The 25,498-nt window shown below is 40.0% G+C and overlaps 1 protein-coding gene across 2 annotated transcripts in view; it reads left to right on the forward strand.

Moving 5' to 3' along the window:
• Nucleotides 1–25,451, forward strand: part of LOC135462097 (SH3 and multiple ankyrin repeat domains protein 3-like) — a 73,735-nt gene extending 48,284 nt beyond the window's left edge. For both annotated transcript variants that reach the window (XM_064739454.1, XM_064739455.1), the window contains exons 3-12: nucleotides 9,342–9,413; nucleotides 10,518–10,643; nucleotides 17,519–17,590; nucleotides 18,508–18,616; nucleotides 20,225–20,382; nucleotides 21,019–21,186; nucleotides 21,963–22,079; nucleotides 24,190–24,334; nucleotides 24,566–24,800; nucleotides 25,324–25,451. In XM_064739454.1, coding sequence (XP_064595524.1) covers nucleotides 9,342–9,413; nucleotides 10,518–10,643; nucleotides 17,519–17,590; nucleotides 18,508–18,616; nucleotides 20,225–20,382; nucleotides 21,019–21,186; nucleotides 21,963–22,079; nucleotides 24,190–24,334; nucleotides 24,566–24,750 — 1,152 coding nt within the window. In that variant the 3' untranslated portion in view covers nucleotides 24,751–24,800; nucleotides 25,324–25,451. The remainder of the gene's footprint in view (nucleotides 1–9,341; nucleotides 9,414–10,517; nucleotides 10,644–17,518; nucleotides 17,591–18,507; nucleotides 18,617–20,224; nucleotides 20,383–21,018; nucleotides 21,187–21,962; nucleotides 22,080–24,189; nucleotides 24,335–24,565; nucleotides 24,801–25,323) is intronic.
• Nucleotides 25,452–25,498: the final 47 nt, after the last annotated feature.

Below are 25,498 nucleotides of genomic sequence, written 5' to 3' on the forward strand. Positions count from 1 at the left end.
TGCCTTGCTCTGACTACTTGGACAGGGAATGTGTAGATTGCCTTGCTCTGACTACTTGGACAGAGAATCTGTAGATTCCCTTGCTCTGACTACTTGGACAGGGATTGTGTAGATTGCCTTGCTCTCACTACTTGGACAAGGAATGTGTAGATTCCCTTGCTCTCACTACTTGGACAGGGATTGTGTAGATTCCCCTACTTTCACTACTTGGACAGGGAATGTGTAGATTCCCTTGCTCTCGCTACTTGGACAGGGAATGTGTAGATTCCCTTGCTCTCACCACGTGGACAGGGAATGTGTAGATTCCCTTGCTCTCACTACTTGGACAGGGAATGTGTAGATTCCCCTACTCTCATTACTTGGACAGGGAATGTGTAGATTCCCTTGCTCTCGCTTCTTGGACAGGGATTGTGTAGATTCCCTTGCTCTCGCTGCTTGGACAGGGATTGTGTAGATTGCCTTGCTCTGACTACTTGGACAGGGAATGTGTAGGTTCCCTTGCTCCGACTACTTGGACAGGGAATGTGTAGATTCCCTTGCTCTCACTACTTGGACAGGGTTTGTGTAGATTCTCTTGCTCTCACTACTTGGACAGGGTTTGTGTAGATTCTCTTGCTCTCACTACTTGGACAGGGAATGTGTAGATTGCCTTGCTCTCACTACTTGGACAGAGAATGTGTAAATTCCCTTGCTCTCACTACTTGGACAGGGATTGTGTAGATTGCCTTGCTCTCACTACTTGGACAGGGAATGTGTAGATCCCCCTTGCTCTCACTATTTGGACAGGGAATGTGTAGATTCCCTTGCTCTGACTACTTGGACAGGGAATGTGTAGATTGCCTTGCTCTCACTACTTGGACAAGGAATGTGTAGATTGCCTTGCTCTCACTACTTGGACAGAGAATGTGTAAATTCCCTTGCTCTCACTACTTGGACAGGGATTGTGTAGATTGCCTTGCTCTCACTGCTTGGACAGGGATTGTGTAGATTGCCTTGCTCTCACTGCTTGGAACAGGGAATGTGTAGATTGCCTTGCCCTGACTACTTGGACAGGGAATGTGTAGATTCCCTTGCTCTCACTACTTGGACAGGGAATGTGTAGATTCCCTTGCTCTCACTACTTGGACAGGGAATGTGTAGGTTCCCTTGCTCTGACTACTTGGACAGGGAATGTGTAGATTCCTTTGCTCTCGCTGCTTGGACAGGGATTGTGTAGATTGCCTTGCTCTGACTACTTGGACAGGGAATGTGTAGGTTCCCTTGCTCTCGCTACTTGGACAGGGAATGTGTAGATTCCCTTGCTCTCACTACTTGGACAGGGAATGTGTAGATTGCCTTGCTCTCACTACTTGGACAGGGAATGTGTAGATTCCCTTGCTCTGACTACTTGGACAGGGAATGTGTAGATTGCCTTGCTCTGACTACTTGGACAGGGAATGTGTAGATTCCCTTGCTCTGACTACTTGGACAGAGAATCTGTAGATTCCCTTGCTCTGACTACTTGGACAGGGATTGTGTAGATTGCCTTGCTCTCACTACTTGGACAAGGAATGTGTAGATTCCCTTGCTCTCACTACTTGGACAGGGATTGTGTAGATTCCCCTACTTTCACTACTTGGACAGGGAATGTGTAGATTCCCTTGCTCTCGCTACTTGGACAGGGAATGTGTAGATTCCCTTGCTCTCACCACGTGGACAGGGAATGTGTAGATTCCCTTGCTCTCACTACTTGGACAGGGAATGTGTAGATTCCCCTACTCTCATTACTTGGACAGGGAATGTGTAGATTCCCTTGCTCTCACTACTTGGACAGGGAATGTGTAGATTCCCTTGCTCTCACCACGTGGACAGGGAATGTGTAGATTCCCTTGCTCTCACTACTTGGACAGGGAATGTGTAGATTCCCTTGCTCTCGCTGCTTGGACAGGGATTGTGTGGACAGGGAATGTGTAGATTCCCTTGCTCTCGCTGCTTGGACAGGGATTGTGTAGATTCCCTTGCTCTCACTACTTGGACAGGGAATGTGTAGAATCCCTTGCTCTCACTACTTGGACAGGGAATGTGTAGAATCCCTTGCTCTCGCTACTTGGACAGGGAATGTGTAGATTCCCTTGCTCTCACTACTTGGACAGGGAATGTGTAGATTCCCTTGCTCTCGCTACTTGGACAGGGAATGTGTAGATTCCCTTGCTCTCGCTACTTGGACAGGGAATGTGTAGAATCCCTTGCTCTGACTACTTGGACAGAGAATGTGTAAATTCCCTTGCTCTCGCTACTTGGACAGGGAATGTGTAGAATCCCTTGCTCTCGCTACTTGGACAGGGAATGTGTAGAATCCCTTGCTCTCGCTACTTGGACAGGGAATGTGTAGATTCCCTTGCTCTGACTACTTGGACAGGGAATGTGTAGATTGCCTTGCCCTGACTACTTGGACAGGGAATGTGTAGATTGCCTTGCTCTCACTACTTGGACAGGGAATGTGTAGATTCCCTTGCTCTCGCTGCTTGGACAGGGATTGTGTAGATTCCCTTGCTCTCACTACTTGGACAGGGAATGTGTAGAATCCCTTGCTCTCGCTACTTGGACAGGGAATGTGTAGATTCCCTTGCTCTCACTACTTGGACAGGGAATGTGTAGATTCCCTTGCTCTCACTACTTGGATAGGGATTGTGTGGACAGGGAATGTGTAGATCCCCCTACTCTCACTACTTGGACAGGGAATGTGTAGATTCCCTTGCTCTCACTACTTGGACAGGGAATGTGTAGATTCCCTTGCTCTCGCTACTTGGACAGGGAATGTGTAGAATCCCTTGCTCTCGCTACTTGGACAGGGAATGTGTAAATTCCCCTACTTTCACTACTTATGTGACCTTCATGACAATAAAGGGTTGACAAATGCTTGTGTGGCTGTTTGCACTATCTAATGTTTGTTGAAGACCGTTTTATCTTCCATCAGTAAGGTGTGTATACATGTATATCTGTACATCCTGAGTTTTAAAGTTTGGCATAAACTTGCGTCAGGCACTTGGGTTTCCTTCAAGCACCATACTGACAACCATTGGATCAGTGACAAATTCTTGAAAGAACAGTTAAATAAATAAATAAAATGTGACACTGTCTTGTACCCAATGTATGCCCAATGCGCATCACTTTTTGTTGTACTTGGATGTATGAATCCATATTCCAGTAGAGGGGGGCCTCCGTGGCTTGGTTGGTTAGCGCGTTAGCGCAGCCTAATGACCCAGGAGCCTCTCACCAGTGCGGTTGCTGTGAGTCATCTCCGTTCGTACATTGGATGGTCTGCCAGCAACCTGCGGATAGTAGTCGGTTTCCCCAGGCTCTGTCTGGTTTCGTAAAAGTGAAATATTCTTAAGTACGGCGTAAAACACCAATCAAATAAATAAATATTCCAGTAGAAACAAGTATAAATACTTGCTAACTCATACATTCATGTATATAAGTACTTGGTAACGCGTACATGTGTACATGTATATACTTTTTATAAAATTTTAGATCAGTTACAGAAACAGAAATTGCTTCTGTTAAAGAAAAAAATTCCTTCAAAAAGTGATGTAACTATTCAAAATGCATGTAATTATCCAAGGTGCAGGCAGTCTCATGAATCTTGTTTTAGCAGGAAAAGAGCAACAGAGTGAAGAATTCATTTTATTGTTTGATAGGTCTGAACTGACAGACAGACACAAAGTGACGTTATCAGTGTGTGAAGTTACTTGTAGCTTTAGAAGGTCATGTGACTGGCCCCGATAGCTCAGTTGGTAGAGCATTTACTTTTGGGGCGGTAGATCCAGGGTCAATCCTCGTCTGGTCACACCTAAGACTCGCATTAAGGGGATAGTGCAATGACTGGTTGACCCATATCAGTATAATGGCTCGGGCGGGGCAACTTGTCTTCTGTAAGTCGTCTCACTGAAGCAGCGCTGGATAAAAAGCGGTGGATTAATCCTGCAACGAGGAGACACTTTACATGCACTCTACGGCCTCCTTCATTGTCATACGAATTGAAAAATTGTTAAGTACGACATCAAACCCTAAGCACTCACTCACTAGAAAGTGATGTGCATCTTGGATAGTCATGTGATTTCTTGAATGAAAATTGGCGAGAATGGGAGATTTTATGTCTTAACATAACTGTGCGTCACATAAATTGGGTAGGGCCTATACAACAAGACCCTAGCCAAATATCCTTCGTCCATCTTTGGCCGCACAGTCCACATAGGGTTGGTCAACAATTGTCTGATTTGTACATACAGCGTGGAGGTAGGATCCCATCAAGGTGCATCTATCCTGGCACCATGATGGTACCATGATAGACGCATCTTGTGTGTGTGATTGCCCTAGGATTTTACAACATTAAAACAACTACATGCACAAATAAATAATTGTGCCTTTCGCTACAGCAGCCATGCATTTGATTATTTATTTATTTATTTGATTGGTGTTTCTCAAGAATATTTTACTTATACGCCGGCGGCCAGCATTATGGTGGGTGGAAACCCACGACCATCCGCAGGTTGCTGAAGGACCTTCCTACTTACGGCCGGAGAGGAAGCCAGCATGAGCTGGACTTGAACTCATAGCGACCACATTGGTGAGAGGCTTCTGGGTCATTACGCTGCGCTAGCACGCTAACCAACTGACCCACAGAGACCCAGCCATGCACTTAACATGACCTTTTTAAACAGATATGTACATATAATAATACTCAAAAGTTCTTCAGCAATATTTTTCAGTGGCAATCAAATATGAAGCTGTATTAAAATCCACAAGTCTGCATGACCCTAGAATTTGTCACTACCTGTAAATAGACGTTCGGTTTCAAGCATTGCCTACACGTACCCAGGTCAAAGAATGTAACTTACGGCAGATTATTTGTAATAGCTAATCTTGAGGTCATATTATCATTTGCCTGTGTTCCAAATCTGTACAAGCGTACATGTTTATAAACAACACTATATTATATATGTTTGACATAAGCATGCTGTATCAAAAAATTCACAAGTAGTAGGCTACAAACAACGATGCAGTCTGATTTGAATTTTGTGAGAAATTGCCTATCAGGAAAAAATACATCTCATCACTACATGGAGACACAAACAGTTTGCAGTATATAAGTTCATAACCAACCACAACAATTTCTGATCAGGAAGGCAGGATGATACACCCATGATGGTACCATGGGCCCACCATGGGCGGATATCGCATCGGGGTGACAGTAGGCAGCTACTCAGGGTCTGCGTATGATCGCCGAACTGCGGGCATATGATCCAGCCACAATGGGCAGAGAATATGCAGCTAGTATCTAGCTGTACTGTAAATGTTGAAATAAAATAAGAAAAAATATTTGATAGGGATTATTATTTTAAATTTTTTGCACCTAAAATTTCGACAAACCGAAAGGAAAATTCAGTTTTGTTACTTTGAATTCTTCTGCTTTTTTTTTTGTTTTTGCACTTCGGGACACATACGTTGTTAGGCATACAAAGTGCACGCTCAGTCCCCGGCCTTGAACAGGAAATTTGTGGTTTCAGTTGTTCTGGTGCTGGGGGCTTTGCCTTTTGATGACAGTAAGCTTTTGATGATGCTCTGGGGACTATTTGTACAGTCTTTTGGTAGAAGTGTACATTTTTGAAGATCACTACAAGTCTGTATGTCACATATGGAAAAGTTTATGTGTAACTCGCCGATAGTCAGTGGTTTACTTCGGCAGCCCTCTGGATTCCTCCACCAATAAAATTCAAAATAAGCAATTAACAAATAAATATTCTTACACTCTTACAAACTGTGATCCACTACATAATATGTACATATCAGAAATTTTGACACCCATCAGACTGCTTTATTTTACACGTCTGTGTATATAGTACAAGCAAAAGTGGTTTTAGAAATGTTCATGTTGATGAAAATAATATTGCTGTTTTAGCCATTTATTTATATATTAGTTCTATTTAGGTTTTTGTATGTGTCAGCTATTTATACTCACACGAAAAGGTGCACCTTGTGTTTAATTTAACTCAAGATGCTGCACTATTGTTTTCTGATGCTTGAGGCTGTACATTTAAAATTTCCATGTACTGTATGCACAGTGAAAAATGATAATGTGATACAGTGATACACATAAATCAGAACTATCAGGAATGAAGCCTTTAGCATTTTTCATGGATGAATCAAAGTCATGCTCCGTTAAATTTGAATGCTCTCGTACTTTTGCCACAAATTCGTCATTGCACCTACCCAGCTTTTATCTGTCCTCATCTTCTGGTGTCTTTTGAGTGTTTAAACAAAAGTACAACTACTAAGAGGTCTGTTTGCTATACTGGCTGTACCATGTCAACACAATGTAGCTTGTGTACTGTTTATTTGATGTGACAGGTATGTGCATATACCTCTGCTGATTGCACATGGAGCTTGATGTACAGGTGTACACTGAACATGCATTGCACATGTTGTGTATACGTCACTGTTCGAATGAGTGTTTGTGTTTTAATTCTACTGAAGCAGCTTCGTATTCACAGATGTCCTTAACAGCTTGGCAACCTGGTTTCTGCCACCCATATACCTGACAACCATTAAAGTGGCCTCCCAGGCTCGGTTGGTTAGCGTGCTATCGCACCGTAATGACCCAGGAGCCTCTCACCAATGTGGTCGCTCTGAGTTCAAGTCCAGCTCAGGCTGGCTTCCTCTCTGGCCGTAAGTGAGGTCTGTCAGGAACCTGTGGATGGTCGTGGGTTTCCCCTGGGCTCTGCCTGATTTCAGCCCACCAGAATGCTGGCCGCCGTCGTATAAGTGAAACATTCTTGAGTACTGCGTAAAACACCAATCAGATGAATAAATAAATCATATATTAAAGTGATAATGTTTATGTAAATGCATGGCATATGCATTATACACGTGTAGTGTCCTTCTTTAGTTGCGACTAAAGCTTTCAAGTCCTATCTACTCCAAGATACATACATACATAATTGATATAACAGTCCTGAGTGCTTGACTGGCCATTTTGGTAGCACTGGTATAATTACATACTGTGTCTGCTGAAGGAATTTTGTTGTCACCATGACATTTGTCCATTTGTGGGTCTAAACTCTGTGGTTTCCATAAACATGTATATGTAAATTCAAACCACTTCAGCTGACACTTATTTAGTATGTGGATTTTATACTGACAGCAGTGAACTGGGGCAGATAGAGTCAGATCTCTCTTTTCTGAAGCGAGTTTGGTTGTCGTCTGACTTTTTGAAATATTGGAATTGTACAGTTTCATGTTCAGTGGGTAACAAAACTACATGTACATCTGCATGATTTAAGACATTTGACCATGTTCAATGCTCAAGTTTATAGGAGCATAACAATGATAAATTTGCATATATTTACATGCATGTATACATCTGTATGAATATCTATGACCTCATTTATAATTTATGTTATGAATATATATAGAAACAGTTACTGAGATTAGTTTTCAACAGGTGTACGTGTATCTCTGCAAATCTTTTGATTTTGTGTTATTTACATACTGCTGTATATATACATGTAGACCTCGATACATTCAGATTTGAACAATCAGCCAACAACATTTATTTCATTTTATTTATAACTCAAGAGTATATTTTTACTTAGCTAAGTTCATTCGATATAGTTTTATTTGATTCTGATTTATTCATCCAACTTTTGGGACCACCGAACAGTTTTGTGGTGAAGTTTGGTTAAAAAATTTGCTGTCAGAAAAAAACCTAAGTGTTGCCATCAAAAGTTGACTCTTCAAGGCCTTAATGTGTTTTTTGAAAGTGTATTCTATATACCAAACAGTATAACAGTATTATTTTACAAGTAACATTGGGCTGTTCAGCTTGATGCCTCTAGAGGCCATTTTAAGGTCTGCATGGCACTGGTGCCCTGTAAAGCTCTTGCAAGCTTTTGTGATGTCAAACAACAAATTTTGACACCGGTTAACTTTTTTGATGAATGTTTGTTAGATGAACCCAATTTTATTTGCTTTACTCATGATTACCACACCATAATGGTTAAAGAAAACGAGGCACAGGTCTTTATGAAATAAAGTTCTAGGACAAAGCATTTTTTCCAGATTATCGCATGTTTGCAAGATGTTTATTCAAGCATATTCCCAAGGCATTATTGTGTGTGGACAGATAAATTTGTGTTGTTTGTGAAGCCCTGAAACTGGCCAATCCAAGCAGTGTATTTTGTTTCAAAAATCAACTTAAAAATGTGCATAAATTGCACAGGTGGCAGATAATTTTTTTTTTCACCTGTCCAAAAGTTTGTCCACATAGCTGTGAATCAAGGGCGTAAACATGGTATGAATTCTTTCAGACAAATAGAGAACTGCACGCACATAAATAGTTCGATTCTAAAAATACTTTTGATGTTTTTTTTGCCCCCAAAATTGTTTCGGAAATATCGTGAAAGTAATTTTTATTTTTCATCTGTCACTCAGAAATTGCTTGACTGGGCAATGTGGACACACTATAATTTCCACTCCTGATGTACCCAGTATAGATGATAATCTATTTACTGAGACTTTCTGTTTTGAATTTATTCTGACTTTGAATAACACATACATGTATGTACATTTCACAGACGTTTCTTCTATAATGTAATCATTACATTAAGGTTGCCTTAATAACAGCTTTACTACTGCTGATAACCAGTAGCCCTTGACCATTGAGTGAGTGAGTGAGGGCTTGGGGTTTAACGTCGTACTCAACAATTTTTCACTGAGACGACTTACCGAAGGCAAGTAAGCCCCCCCCCCGCCCGAGCCATTTAACTCATATGGATAAACCAGTCATTGCACTATCCCCTTCATGTAGAACGCCAAGCGAGGAAGTTACAACTCTTGTAAAGTCTTAGGTGTGACTCGACCCAGGATTTATCCTGGATCTACCGCTCCTGAAGTGGACGCTCTACCAACTGTGCTATCTGGACCGGTCTTGACCATTTAGATGATCTGGTTGTTCATTCTGACACTACATAAAACGCATCCAGCTAACAGTTGGTTGATGAAATGTAATGCTGAACATGAGTTTAGACATCAAATGTAAGGATAGGTTGAGCTATTTATCCAGTGTATCACCACTGTAAAGGTGCTAGGAATGGGTCTGTGAAGGGAAGTGTGCATACAAATTCAGATCTGAGCATATTTAATACTCAGAGATGCTTTCACTATATACATGTATGGGCATGCCGGTGGGCTTTTGAAAAACTTCAATGAGGGGATAACTTCAGCGGAAAACTCCTTCATGGGCTGTATGCTAACTAATATATTTCATGGTTTTCTTTTCTTTTTCTTTTCTTTGGTGACAGAAATGTCTTCAGTTCCAGCTGGATGACTCAGTGTGGCAGGCAAAACAGAGAATCTTAGCAACATTTGCCAAGGTATGTAGAGCTTTGTTTCCAGTCTCAGCACTGCCTGCTGCCTTGTGAGTTAGCTAGCCGAGCCATGGACTTGGGTGACAAGGAGATCTCCTCGCATCGATTATGTTTTCTCCTTGAACTTGTGTTTACCTCCTTTGTGGACAGATGAGTTGGTTTGCCCTTATATACACAAGTGTCCACACTGTGTGCGGCTACATGTAGGAATACAGTAGATTACATGTATCAGCTCTAATGGCAAATCTAGTTCAGCCACCTCTGATACAGTGGAACAACATAGGTCTACTCCATTTAACTTGACATATTATGAGTACATGTAATTCTGGTGAACCTAAAGAGTGTCCAATCAAATGGGAGTGAAAAGGAAAATGAGATTCATGTACTGCAGATCTCAGCAGAAAACTAAAGGAATACTGACAAAAGTTTTGGGGTCAAAAGAGCTGACAGGATATGAAAGATATTCAAGAATTTTTGCTTTGGGAAGTAATTTTTTTTTTGAGGCTACCTGTAAAGGGGGTAAAACTGTTTATTTAAACTCCCATTGTTTGAGGGGCTTTGATAGTGACCAATTACTGGTTAAATATACAGAAATTTCAGTCTGTGCAGCTTTATGTTCATTTAAGTCCTCTTTTCTTCTACCAGTATGGCATCAAAATCCACACACCACACAGTTAAATAACTTGCTAAATGTCAGAGTTTTGCTTAGGAGCTTCAGTTTCGTTTTAAGCGTGTGAGTAATTTGGTGTGATATCTTGCATATATTATGTTGTGGCTGTTAAAAAACGAAAAAATCAAACTGCCATTTTAGAGAGAATTTTTATTTCTTATTTTATTTTATTGTTTATAAGACTTCATTCATTACAGACACAAGAAAATCATCATTCTATATAATCCTGCTTTGGAAGCTTAAAAAGTTTGTTAGTAATTAATTAGAGCAAACTCAAGTGAAATAATAATTATTATGTACATGTAGTGTGGATGAGGCCGTTCTTAGCCGACACTTGAATGTCTTTTCTCTGTAGTCTCGCAAAAGCAAATTTGTGGTTCTTGTTTCATACAGTTACCTGTTCCCATGATATATATTCAAGTATTTAATTAACTTTGCAGGATCTAAAGGATGGCTTGAATTATGGCCTGTATTGCCCACCATCTAATGGCCGAGCAGGAAAATTTTTAGATGAAGAGCGCGTTCTGCGAGAGTACCCTTTACAAGGCCCTATTGGATTCTTAGAGGTATGTTTCATAATCAAGCATCATGCTGTCACATGCTGTTTCTGAATTGGGTGTTGAGTGAATGTACATGTGTTTTTGGTGCAGTCATTTCTAAGCCTCATCTTTTAGTTAACATGAAGCAGGTGAATAACCTGTGTGTTGTTTAAATACACAAGGACATTTCAAATGTACCCATTAATGTGTACCAGTACTGATCCTGTTGGTTGGTCCACAGTCTTGTCTGTTCTCAAAACTGGAATACACTTCACTGAATTTGTCATATGTCTGTTGGATGAGGAAAATATGTTGCTAATGGATACAGATTTTAGCCTCTTAGTCCAGTTAGCATTGGTACATGTACTTAGCAGAAATGAATGCAAGTATTTCTTAATTACTGGGCGTTGTCCCATTTCAGCTGTGGGTTATGTTATTTGTGCCAAAATTAATAAGAACATATAACATTCATGTGTGTGTATGAAAGTACTAACATTAAGTAGTTTGTGGCATGAGTCTGGTTAAGAGGTGGAAGGTGGAGGTTAGTACTCCAGGCAGTCACTAACAAGGTAATACTGACTTATTGATAAAGCACCTGCTCTCATGCTATACACATGCAGGCATGGGGAGATGTAGGTGAAAGTGCTTTCAAGTACGTACATGTATGAAGCTGCACCCTCAACCTCAAAATAGAAGAGCTCCAAACCCCACAATCGTGCATTTGATATTAATTTAATGGCATATTTTTTTATTTATGTATTTATTTATTTCATTGGTGTATTACACGATACTCAAGAATATTTCGCTTAGGAGAAGGCAGCCGGCATTGTTTTGGAAGGAAACCAGATAGAGTCAGGGTTATTGGGATACGATAAGCACTTTAAAATATTTAAAGTCAGTTTTTCGAACAGTGTAACAACTCTGGTCACTGCAGTTTCGTATCCCCAGAAACACGACTGCCATCATAGAAATGTAAAATTCTTGTGTATAACATTAAACGTCAAGTATCTGCCAGAGTGCGGTGGTTTTACATGGGCTTTAAGAAGTTTGTTCCACCCATAAACTTAAGATTAATTGTAAAAGTGAAATATTTTGAAATAAACAAAAACATGTAAATGATCTTTTACAATGTTTGTAGTACCCATTTTACTTGATCATGGGAGTTTGACTCCAGGAATGAATGCTTTAATATCTCATTATGTCAACCTCTTGTCTGTTGCACACCTTGCACATTTGCAGTGTTAAACGTCGCATTGGTAACAGGCCAGGTAGGCAGAGATGAAGTGACCCAAACCAGGGGTTGTTCCTCTCTGTACTGATAGAGAGTCAGAGTCTTGTCATGTTTCTAGGCATGTTTGATCAATTTAGCAAACATGTCCTGCAGTCGTATAATCAAATAGGTTGATGTAGCAAATACATGACACACAGATAGAATTCAACATCCCTGTGTCAGACACATGTGTGCAGCTCTGAACAAAAAGTATATGTGTGGTATGGGAAGAAACTAAACTGGAGCAAATATCATGGTTGTTATCAAGTGGAATGTGAAGTGAGATTTGTTTTTATTGAAGCAAACAGCTTTTGACATTCATTCCTGTCTGACACACAATGTCTGAGGATGGGAGGAATGTCCCTCTCATTGTTGTCAGTGTAAGGCTAGAGGCTTCATTCTGCCAGGCACAAGTATTCTTCTCCCATTAATATTATCAGGCGAAGAACAGTTGACAATGTTCACATACTAGCTTCATAAAGCCGTAGAATGAAAATGGAGTATTTTGCTGTTCAATTTTTTTTTTAGGGTCCTCAGGTTCAAATGGAAATAGGAAGAATCATAGACATTGTCTGTGTTTCTTTTCCTAAATATATAGTCAGCTAAACAAATGTTGCTTTGTTCTAAAATGACAGAACTTTTTTTCATAAAACCCGGAGAACAACTATTTCTAGTATTGTTTTTCTGTCCTTTAAAGTAATTTTTCTTTTAACTGTGTACACATATACAGCGTATACAGCAGCCTTGTTTGCTGTACAAGAAAGAAGAAATCTTCCTACTTTAAATAAATTACTACAAGTGAATTTATTTGTAGTTTTGAGGCTACACTGCAGTAACAGATGTGCTCTAAATTTGTTTGAACTACCATGTCGTACTTCTACTATAACCCTTGCTTCTATATTACCTGGGCTGCCGTGTTAATGACTTAGGTGTAAGACTGACTGTGGTAACAAAGAACTTTTGTTGAAGAAGGGGGCTATCATCAGGCAGTACTGTGGGTACGCCTATTACTGATAGTCTGGTGGTGTGTACGTGTATGTACACATGTACATGTATGTGAGTGTACACATGTACATGTATGTGTATGTACGTTTATGTACATATGTATATGTATGTGTATGTACATGTATGTGAGTGTACACATGTACATGTATGTACGTTTATGTACATATGTATGTGTATGTATATGTATGTACACATGTATGTATACATATACATGAATGTAGGCAGAACTGAGACCCAACTAGTTGTGTACCTTATAAGTACATTGTACATCATGTCGGCACTGATAGATGACAGCTAGATCAGTTACCTGTCTGTTCTCATTGTCACATCAGCCAATCCTGAGCTTCATTACACAGCAGACTGGAGTAAATCTGACATACGTATATGTACGTAGCTTGCACATGTAAAGTGGATTTATGGTTTACAGACAAACTGCCTGTATACACTGTATCATGTGTGACAATGCTTATAGAAATGTTATGAAATACAACTCAGAATGATGCCTTCTGAGAGCTTTTCTGTGTGTGAATTAACCCAGCTACATGAAGCTCGCTTAACTTCTGTAAAAATGGAGCACCTTGCTTAAATTATTTTGACCAATTTTCCTATTTTACTTGATTTTATTTATCTCTCAGTTAGCTCACTACTTTTCCAAGGTAGCCTTTTGCTCAGAAGAATAAGTAATAAATAAATAAAATATAAAACAATAAATAACTCGGGCTGCCAAGAGTTTGGGAGCTAAATTCTAAAACCCTGCAGTAATACTGCATGTGGTCAAAAATAGTGTTTTAGTCATGGTCTAACCATAAACATACATGTATGTTCAGATTAAAGTTTTGAAGGACTACAAAAAATAGAGATATTACATATGTGTGCGTGGTTAAACTAGACAGAATGCTTGTGAATCAAGCTTTGTGATGAATGAGTGAGTGAGTGAGTGCTTGGAGTTAAACGTCGTACTCAACAATTTTTCAGTCATATGACGACGAAGAAAATTTTAGGGTGTATGTAATGTGCCTCCTTGTTGCAGGACGGATTTGTGCCGCTCTTTTATCTAGTGCTGCTTCACTGAGACGACTTACCTATGGCCAGTAAGCCACCTCACCCGAGCCATTATACTGATACAGGTCAACCAGTCGTTGCACTATCCCCTTCATGGTGAACGCCAATTGAGGAAGTTACAACTTCCTCTTTTAAAGTCTTAGGTGTGGCTCGACCCAGGAGCTTTGTGATGAAGGCTATTAAAGCTTAGTTATTGAGTAGATGCTATTGTCATCTAATTTTTCTAGTATTCAGCCATGGGTGTTATAATATTAAATGAAAAGCAGATGTTGTGTCACAGTTTCTTGTACACATTGTTAGGGACTAGAGCTGTATTAACTGTCTTTCCTAGATAGCTGATTTGATTAAAAACATCATTATCGTGTGCTCAGATTTTACCAAGCACAAACACAGGTTCTGTACATGTACAGTTTAGAGCAATTAAGAGTGTCAGAACCTCTAATCCTGCCAAAACAGTATTTCTGAGCAAAGCATATAGACGGATCTAATTGACTTGACACCTCTTTCTGGTTGATCCTGAAAAATTGGGATCCAGCCTGGCATACTTGTTCAGGTGTTCTGTCTGGAACTCTTCCCTGCAATGTTTATCCATTACATTATCCATACACTAGGATCTTATAAAGGTTGCAAATTCTGGGGTTCTACTTGTGGAGATCTTCGCTTCCATGCTTGTCCATTACATTATCCATACACTAGGATCTTATGAAGGGTGCAAATTCTGGGGTTCTACTTGTGGAGATCTTCACTTCCATGCCTGTCCATTACATTATCCATACACTAGGATCTTATGAAGGGTGCAAATTCTGGGGTTCTACTTGTGGAGATCTTCACTTCCATGCCTGTCCATTACATTATCCATTCATTAGGATCTTATAAAGGGTGTAAATTCTGGGGTTCTGGGGTTCTACTTGAGGAGCTCTTCTCTTCCATGCCTGTCCATTACATTATCCATAGCCTGGGATTTATATATATCCGGGTAGATATATAATATTTCCATACAGCCAGCTGCAAATTATTTAAAGTGAATCGTACTGGTAATACTGGTCCATCTACATTGTCTCAAGTGAACACTGAATGTATTATTGACATGTGCAGTGTCAGCCACGAAATCTAACTCGTTAGACTCATGGTGGATAGACGTTAAATAGTCGTCTAGCAGACAGCTCCCATAGTCTTTATTAGATCGCTGAAAGACGCTAGCCTGCGGGGAGTTCCCTGTAGTTAACCAGGTTAGGTACATGTAGCGCCATCTTGCCTAGGTTGCTAGCGCAAGCTAGCCTGTATGGCTGCTGCAAGTAGCTTCGACAGTTAGAGCCAACAGTTAAAATTGGAGCGCTCTAGCTGGCATGAGGGGAGCTTATGATTGCAAGTGGTAAAAGTGGGGAGATTGTGATGGCAGTGACAACAGGGGAGCTTGTGCCAGCCACTGTCAGTTCACACTATCCAACTGTTAATATTGGAGAGCTCTCGCTAGCATGAGCTTGTGATTGCAAGTGGCAAAGTGGGGAGCTTGCACAAGCTAACTGGAAATCTTGTGCTAGCTAGTGGGAAGCAGGAAGTGTGAACTCGCCTGTTGTCACTGCTAGCTACCTCAAGCTGTCCACTTTTGAATGCTATTATGAGATATCCTGGGTAACAAAAGGCAACATGGGTAACTAGTGCGAGCTAACACTAGCTAGCTGGGGTAGTTTGTGGCATGCTTAAATTTTCATACATAACCAAGATACAATTTTCTCTTTGACGAACCTTAAAATTTTCAGAGGTTTCATGAAAATTGGATTTATTAATTTCTTACAACTTCGAAGATCACACTTAGTTGAGTAATCAAAAAGATGGCTCAAATATTTCCATATTTGCAAGTGTTATGAGCTTGAAATACATCCTCTATATGATAGATCAGAGGTAACCTGCCTGTTTATTAGGCTTACATGGTGTGCTCCCAGGGACTATGTTATAGTCACAGGCAGCTCACCATGGCGGTAAACAGTCCCGGTCGTTAAGCCAATGGGAGTAGAGGGGAAAAAAAAGCAGTGACAACATGGGATATAGCCGAGAGCTGGATGAGAGGCAGCCAATGGATACACGGTGGAAAACCTGATAACTTTCTGTTTTGGTGTGGTTGGTACTCAGGCTTTTAGATTACATTAATTTGGGCAAACACGTAATACATGTATGCAGGGAAACAGATATATACGTATGTATGTACCTGAAGGTTCAAGAAAAAGCCTACGTAAAACTTGATGCTGACATTTTTATCTGGTGGCTGGCCTGAGTGAACTTTTACATGCCACAGACATAGCATGTCCTCTGGTGAACGAAATAAAACAAAAACAAAAAAAATGGCTGTATGCTTCTATTCACAGCAAGATCTGGGTGTTGTTGTTGTTGCTAAGAAGGTGTTTATTAATCTGTCAGGCGGGCCTGGTTTACATGTTACACTTCTCTGTCATTGACCACTGACATACTCCTTTTGCTGGGTGACCGCCTGATGTCATTGACCGAGCACATGAGAAACTTGGCATCCAGAAGCACATGGCTTGTATCAGGAGTGATCACATGACAGTTTCAGTGAATTAAGAGACCAAGGGCGTTTACAATTATGCATAATCGTAACTTCCCCATTGTTTTGTGGACTCGTACCTTTCTTACCTTTTCCTTAGGTACCTTAGAGTACCTTAGAGTACTTTTTCTTTTAATGAGATTAAAAAGAGCGGATGTATTTTTCTGAATGTCATCAAGTTTAGCCAGCATACTGACAAAGACCTTCGTACAGGTTTTCAAACCATATTTAGAACAGTGTCACTTTAGTGTATCAAACTAATCAATTGTCTCTTTATGTATCTGTGGTTATTTTGGGTGCATTAATTTTTGGCACACCGTTAGTCATTGTAGTCAAGCTGTGATCTAAAGGTCTGGGTACTGTAAATGTTGATACATATTCGTTTACTCTTCTTGTACAGTATCTACCCAAGTCAGAGTTCAAAATAGCATAATTTAGCTGTAACTGATCAAGATTGGTATTTATGCATAATGCTGATTCAACCTACATGACATTGGGTGTAGCACCATTATACATCTTGTATATTATTAATAAAATGAGGAACAGTAATAGTCACATGAAGAAAGAAAGGATTTTATTTTAACGTATATACATGTAGATAGTGCAATAGCTGCATGTAGGTCCGGGGCCTCCGTGGCTCATTTAGTTAACGCGCTAGCGCAGCGGAATGACCCAGAAGCCTCTCACCAATGCGGTCACTGTAGGTTCAAGTCCAGCTTATGCTGGCTTCCTCTCCGGCCGTAAGTGGGAAGGTCTGCCAGTAACCTGCGGATGGTCGTGGGTTTCCCCCGGGCTCTGCCTGGTTTCCTCCCACCATAATGCTGGCTGCCGTCGTATAAGTGAAATATTCTTGAGTACGGCATAAAACACCAATCAGATAAATAAATAAATAAACCTGGAGGTCCCCTGATATGTTTGAATGTGCCTCTTTCCTCAGTTCAGGAACAAGAAGACAGTTCACAAGTTACTGCACATTTATTGTGTTTGCTCTGTTTGTTTTCTCAGTTTAAGTATAAGAGAAGAGTGTACAAGTTACTGCAGATTAATCAGAGAAAAATCAAGCAGTTACACACAAAGGTAAGTTGATATTTTATTTCCAATACAAAAGTTACATGGACAATTTGAAAATAAAAAAAGGTCTGGATATTATGTTAATTTTTGTTGAAAAAAACCGCCAATTCGTAAAATGTAGTTTGAATGTAGTGCTTTTGTTGAGCTGTGCGATGTGGATGTAGTCTGTTGGGACCTGTGTGTGGATGTGTTCATATCTCTGCTCAGGAGGTGTGAAGCCTCTCATCTCTTGACACATGAAACAGTATAAGATTTATATGAATTATCAAAATCTTTGAACACTGTGCAGTTCCTGAGAAGGTCATGTAAAAGCCCCCCATCCAAATCATCTGATCCCCTAACAGGACCAGAAACCAGTATGCCCTCTTTTCTTTCCCATCTGAAGGCTTATAAAGACTCCTACGTGAAGGTTACTTGATAATGTGGCAAATTTGAACATAACTTTAACCTTACTCTTTTTTTTTTTTTTTTTTTTTGTTTAACATATATTTTGGTGGCATTTATTGCTGAACGAATTTTACTGATAATGATTCACTGGGACTTTATTGACAATAAGCAATTAATGAAGCATTCATTGAACATCATTGACACGTATCTGTTTGTCACATGTGGGAAATTATGCCAGTAACTTACCCCTCGTCCCATTATAAAACTGATCAAGTTAAACAACAATAAGTTTAAAAAAAATATAAATTACTGTGGTCCAGTTATAAAGGGAAGGGCATTTCACCAACAGATTGGAAGGGTGATGCAAAAATCATGTTTGAGCTGTGGGAATGAAAATCACTCCTCCACCCACCAAGCAGGCAGTTAATTAAGCAGTGAACAGTTGTCACTCTGAAATCAGTATACAGGTATGAAACAGTTGCAGTTACGAAATGTTAATATCTCTGTCACCATTGTTGACATGTGTTTGTTTACAGGCTAACTTAAAGCAGTTCTTGGATTATGTTAGAGGGGCAAATGTGGACAAAATTACCAAATACACTAACAAAGGGCTGGACCCAAACTACCATGACCCTGACTCTGGAGGTAAGATTCACAATGCTTTCATTTCCATGTCTTCCCACACTAGTTTACCCTAATTTTTCAGTCGTCATGGCATTTTATATGCCTAATAACTTCATTGTGATCATGAGAGTTCGGTCTTGATTCTTGGAAAGGTGTTTTGAGGCATGTTTCAGAGGTACTTGAAGGATGATATCTGACTGGAGAAATGCAGGTACAAGCTTTGATTTGCCTCTAAAATGCAAGTTTTATGCAAATTCAGTGGGCCACATGTAGCTTAGTGCGTCTCAAAAAACGTTACCCAGTTTAGACAGAATGAGATTCTTGGAATGGTTTCAGAATAAGTAAACATTTATTTAAATGAACTGTTGTAGTATGGGGATAGGCAGGTTGGAATTGCACCTGTGTATTCTTGATTGACAGTTTTTTATCCATGATTTCTTTAGGAGTTTGAAATGAAAGTTTTGGGAATTTGACTTACTGGTATTTCTATCAATGGCGTACATGTACATGTGTCAGTACTGGTGTGGCATTGTGCAGACAGAGTAGAATCAGTAAGGGAATGTGTACATAGCAGAGCAACATTACAGACTTTCCCTGTCTGATTATTAAATTTAACCGTCTTCCTGCACCTGCATGTATAATAGCATTTGCATTTATATATACCTACAATATATATGTGGGTGTCCTCTGGCCACTTTACTAAAAATAGTTCTTTTTTATCTATTTCATCCACTTAATATCGTTTTGTAGTGGGATTTTATCATTAAACATCCATACATATACACATTACCAGTGTTATAGGGTATAAGATACATTCCTCTTATTTTCTTCATTAAAGAATGAGAAAAATCTTACTGGGAATCAATTTGGGTCAGAGCATACTATTCCTGTACTTGCTGAATCTGACCTGAGTTTTAATACTATCTAGCACCTCAATGAACCATCATTTTTTGTGGGACAAGAGAAACTTTATTGAATAGTGCATTAGGACTTCCTGTGAAGATCACTACACCAACTGAAGCATGAATGAAAGCTTTATTAAGAGAGGGTAACAGAATCAAATTTTCGTTTCTCATATTGATTGGCAATAGTGAGAGTTGAAAATTTGCACATTTCATATAGGTAGTAAATGTATATCAAAAAGAACATTGCTTACAGGTAGTAAATGTATATCAAAAAGAACATTGTGTACAGGTAGTAAATGTATATCAAAAAGAACATTGTATACAGGTAGTAAATGTATATCGAAAAGAACATTGCATACAGGTAGTAAATGTATATCAAAAAGAACATTGTATACAGGTAGTATATCAAAATACATTTACTCTGCCTTTTTTTTCCCACCATAATGATGGTCACACTCGTATGAGTGAAGCAAAAACGAAAATCAAACAAGTAAATAATTTAAATAATCTTTCAATAAGATGTTGTTTAAGTGTTCCCCTTTGAGAATTTTTTTGGCGTAACCTGACACTATAAGAAAAAAATAGTCAGCCTACATTGTTCTGTTATGAGATTTTCATATCTGTGAGATTATTTTGTATCTTAGAAGTGCTGAGTTTGGCACGTGGAAAGCTGTTTAACCTGTTTGGATTCTGTTTGACCGTTTTATATCGTTTTCCCCCTCAGAAACCCCCTTGACCGTAGCAGCAACCTTGGAGAAGGACAAGGTGAAGGATGTAGTGGTCAGTCTGGTCAGTGGAGGAGCCCACCTGGACTACAGGAACCGTCTTGGCCTCACCTCTCTGCACAAAGCAGCCATCCGCGGGAACATAGAGGCTTTAAAGGTTCTAACAGTTATCTCCCCTTTGGCTATTTCCCATTTACTTGTGCAGAGGAACAGGGATGCCTACTTTCATGTATACTTGTACCTGTAAACAGACTAATGACCATTGAAATAAATAACTGAGAGCAATTATGACATTGTGCTTTATTAGCCTGCATTTAGAGCACCATAAAAAAGAGGGGGACGTTTCCTCGTTCATTCACTGTGTGAATATTAATTACTGTGAAGTACCAAATTCAGGACTTCAGTACTTTTATGTATTGAGCTGAAGTTTTACATTCATGTGTCTCCTACCAGTGAGCTCTGTGATAGCCAGCTACCAAATCCAAGTTTTATGTTTGAGATATACAGTATCAGAAATATACAAGTTTTGTGTATGTGGATGGTTGTTAAATCTCATGAATTTGCTCCAAAATTTATATCATGGAAATTTCATGGCCCTTTGGATATTCTGCTTTTTTTTTTTTTTTTTGGGACGAAATATTATAAAAAGAGAAATATTTTAGCATGTTCATTTACATTCATTTGCAGTGTACCTGTGTTCACATTGTAATACATGGAGAGTGTCAAGACCAAACCCAAAGCTGAACAAAAATACATGTATATAATATAGAACCAATGTGTTTTCTGTATTCAGACCCTGCTGGACCTCGGGGCTGCGCCTAATTACAAGGATGGACGAGGGTTAACTCCCTTGTATTATAGTGTAGCTAACGATACTGATGCCATGTGCTCCGAACTCCTTCTACATGACCGGGCTGCCATAGGGACCCCAGATGAGCAGGGCTGGTTTGAAATACACCATGTAAGTGAAGGGTATTATTTGCTAGGCTAGAAAGCCTTCTTTATATATGGACGAGGATTTTCAGCTGATTTTAAGGGAATTGAAGATTTTCAAAGTGTCTAATCTTTTTGCCAAAATGGCCAAAGCTAATCGATTTGCTAAAGGAGGCCTGCTTGTAGAAGAAATTTCAGGTGATTTTGATGGAAAATATTCTCTTCCCAGTTTATATATCAGACTTCGTTGCTACTTACTGCACAATTAAAAAGCATCCGGGCTGAATGTGCAATACACATATGTGCTCTTGTGAAAAGATGGTTTGTTGTTTATCCATCAATCTTAAGTTTAGAAACCCAGTTTGTCTAAGCTAAATGGTGTAGGGTTGTGCCACAGACTTTCATTAAATATGTGGCCCTAACACTTACCGATGCTACTTATTTTGATTAGTGTTTTATGCCGTACTCAAGAATATTTCACTCATGCCACGGCGGCCAGCATTATGGTGGGAGGAAACCGGGCAGAGCCCGGGGGAAACCCACAACCATCTGTAGGTTGCTGCCTGGCCCTGATGCTGCTCAGCACAAGAGAATAGAATTCTGTATGTTTATTGTTTGGCCTGGTGTCAGTATTGTGTGATTTTACAACTCTGAAAGGCAGGAAGTTGTCAGATTTATGAAATTATTATTAAGAGTATTTTTCTTATGAATCATTAAAATGGATCTTGGAATCGCTACGTTAAATAATAAAAGCCTAGGCTGTATGAGATGACACAGCTTTCTCTCTTTCTCCTGTTTGATTAGGCCTGTCGTCATGGTCGCGTTCAGCATCTGGAGCTTCTGGTGTTCTATGGGGCAGAAATGGATGTGCAGAATGCTAGTGGCAATACCCCTCTGCATGTGTGTGCAGTCAATAACCAGGTATATATATCAGCTCTGCCTGCATCAGGATAACCAGTTGTGCACCATTAGCAGAGTTTTTACTATCCTTCTGCCAATCAGCTTCATCTGTGATCCATAACTGTCCATACTCCTTACAGGGCATGCATGGCTCTGTATATTCGTGTAACATCACTGCCACCACTAGCAAAGTTTGTACAGAAATCTTGAACAGGGCTGAGGTCACTGGGGTCAGGGTAATGAGGCAGGAAGTGATGTCAGAAAAGACAAAATCTCTGTCTCAGCTTTTGTTCTATTAATAGGAACTTTTTTTCTATTAATACTTGATGCACATACATTCTATTTATCTAAAGTATGCTCAGCATGATTCTAACAATTGGCTGACCTAGTTTTATTGATGAATGCAAGGGTCGTGCAAGGACACCACTGGTGAGGCTAAGCCTAAATGTGCGTCACACAGGCTGCAAAGGTCAAGCTTATCTACTGGTGGCAGTGGGGTAAAGTGAGTGTAGAGTGCACCACCTGTACTGTAAGGAGGAGGATAATTGGGTTTAAATACAATTTAGGAAATTCAAGGCCCTTGAATAGTCTTGAATATTGAATATAATATTTTGTCTTTTCTTGAAAAGTCTTGAATTTAATGAGAATCCAGGAAAACATACCGAGTTCAAAGTGGAACCCAGATCGTTTGAGCTACTTGTCAGCATAAAGCGAGATCCTTAATTTTGCAATTGTCTTAAAATGGGTATAGAGGAGGTAGATATCCTGGGTGAATGGAGTTGGTTAAATGTATTAGTACTACAGCTGATACATACATCCGCCATTATACATGTCCAGGGGGAATCCTCAGATGGCACCACTATGGCTGCATGGGAGTCCTAGCATGACCAGTAACCAATAAGTCAGGGGGATCAGGAAGCCACTATATAACATATTTGTAATAGACGTGCTGCAAATCATATGGCTTCCAAGGCCAGAGCAACATGTGTTCTATTCCTGAGTATTCTTGTTGTTGTTCAGTTTTGTAGTGTGTGTATTATTCAACTTTGGCCTATGAAGTCCTGCACCACCTGATAAAATGGTTTCATGCTCAAGGCGAAATGATATCAACACTGACACAGGGTTTCAGTTCAAATGTATTGTTACCCCTTACCATACAACACATGAAGGGGCCTCCGTGGCTCAGTTGGTTAGCGCGCTAGCACAGCGTAATGACCTAGAAGCCTCTAACCAGTGCGGTCGCTGTGAGTTCAAGTCCAGCTCATGCTGGCTTCCTTCTCCATCCCTAAGTGGGAAGGTCTGTCAGCAGCCTGCGGATGGTTGTGGGTTCCCCCGGGCTCTGCCCGGTTTTCTCTCACCATAGTGCTGACTGCCGTCGTATAAGTGAAATATTCTTGAGTACGGCGTAAAACACCAATCAAATAAATAAATAAATAAATATAACACATGACTGATGAATGCCGCAAGCTAGTATGCGTGGTGTTCATAACAAAGGCTTGTGGCAGGCACACAGCAGGAAAATAGGGCTCTGAAAACCTTAAAATTCTGATTTGAATGAAATAAAGTTGAAAGCAATGTTTAACTGCAAGCAGACAAGAAATTATTATTCTTGAAACTTAGCCTTAATGTGAACCAGGGCAATAAATAATGTGCACATTTTGTGATAAAATGTAAACACATTGTATTTAAATATTTTTTGCATGTTTTCAGTGATTCATAAAGTTATTTTAATTGTATTATGTCTTATGTTCACACACATTCATGTTTACCTGTGGATGTTACATTTTGGATCCTTTTTATTCCTTTTTATAGGGGGTTAGCGCGCTAGGGCAGTGTAATGACCTAGAAAGCTCTCACCAGTGCGGTCGCTGTGAGTTCAAGTCCAGCTCATGCTGACTTCCTCTCAGGCTGTATGTGCAGGAAGGTCCTTGCAGCAACCTGCGGGATGGTCGTGGGTTTCCCCCGGACTGTGCCCAGTTTCCTCCCACCATAATGCTGGCCGCCGTCGTATAAGTGAAATGTTCTTGAGTACGGCGTAAAACACCAATCAGATGAATCAAATAAATATTCCTTTTATGATTGGAATGTGTTATACCAGATGAAAGTACATGTATTTATGGTTTATTTGTAGGAATCTTGTGCCAGAGTGTTGCTGTTCAGAGGAGCCTCAAAAGACAAACTGAACTATGCTAACCAAGTACCATATCAAGTTGCCATTATAGCAGGAAATTTCGACCTTGCAGAAATTATCAAAAACCACAAACAGGAAGATATAGGTACAGTGAATTTTCTGCTTTGGTTTTATGCCTTGTGGGTCAATACACAGTACTATACAGAAAGATTTCCTTATCTCAACAGTGTATCTCAGCTGAAAGTTTGTCACCTTCATTTACCCTTTGATTTGTGGAGTACTTTCCCGTTCGATTTACATTTGAATATGTGATAAAGGGAAGTTAAACCCCTGTTGAACCGTTGGTTATAAAGCTGGGATAACATTTGTGTTCAAGTGCCATTTCGGGAAGTTCCGTCATACAGTGATCGCAGGAAGAGTAGCACAGTGACGCCTAGTATGCGAGCAGTGATGAGATGTCGCAGTGACCCCCGGCTGAATATTCTCACTTGGGATCGTGGGCCACCAGAGCCAAGCACGCCAGATGACAGTCAAATCAAATATCTCCTGGAAGGGATATAACTCAGACTCCCCACGCATGAGCATTTCCTCCAGCAGTAGCTCCGGCCCAAGTAAGTGTCCTGTGTACTGTGTGTTAGGAGTGGGTGGTTAGCAGTTTGAAAAGCACCATGGTTTGTTAAGATTGTTTAAGGGTAAACTGGAATTGTTTGTGTTTGCAACTGCTACTTCTACCACACTGGACTCTGAAATACATGTAAGATTGTATTACGTTCGTGTCTTACCTATGTATATGTTTAAGAGTAAACTGCACGAATGATGTCTCTAATTTGTTCAAAATCTCATGGTTTTGCCTCCCTTTGATTTTACTACATAATATGATTATGACATGTATCTGGCTGCCGGCGTCACACAAATGTTACTGTTACATTTTATTATATGTGATAGAAGATGACAAATACCTTGCGTAAAGCTCATAGAGTTGGCTACTTTTATCCACCCACCCGATCCCCCTCTCTCATGCCCTCATGGGGCAAAAATTAATGTTCATAGTGACCCTATAGCACTGATCAAATAAAAATTATACTTAAATAATTGAATATTAAGGCAGTCTTTGTTATACTGTGGGATATACAGTCGGTGCCTTGTGGATGAAGGAGGACCCTAGAGGCCATAGGCTCTACCGGGATCAGTCTGTCTTCCTCACTGCAGCTAGAGCAGCCCGCCCAATCACGCAGCACGAATCTGGCCTTATTACCACGGAGATGTCATCAAAAGTTATTGTTTACAATTATAAGCATGAGTTACTGAA

Source organism: Liolophura sinensis, chromosome 1 (genome assembly GCF_032854445.1).
Source record: "Liolophura sinensis isolate JHLJ2023 chromosome 1, CUHK_Ljap_v2, whole genome shotgun sequence".
In the NCBI taxonomy this organism is placed as follows: domain Eukaryota; kingdom Metazoa; phylum Mollusca; class Polyplacophora; order Chitonida; family Chitonidae; genus Liolophura; species Liolophura sinensis.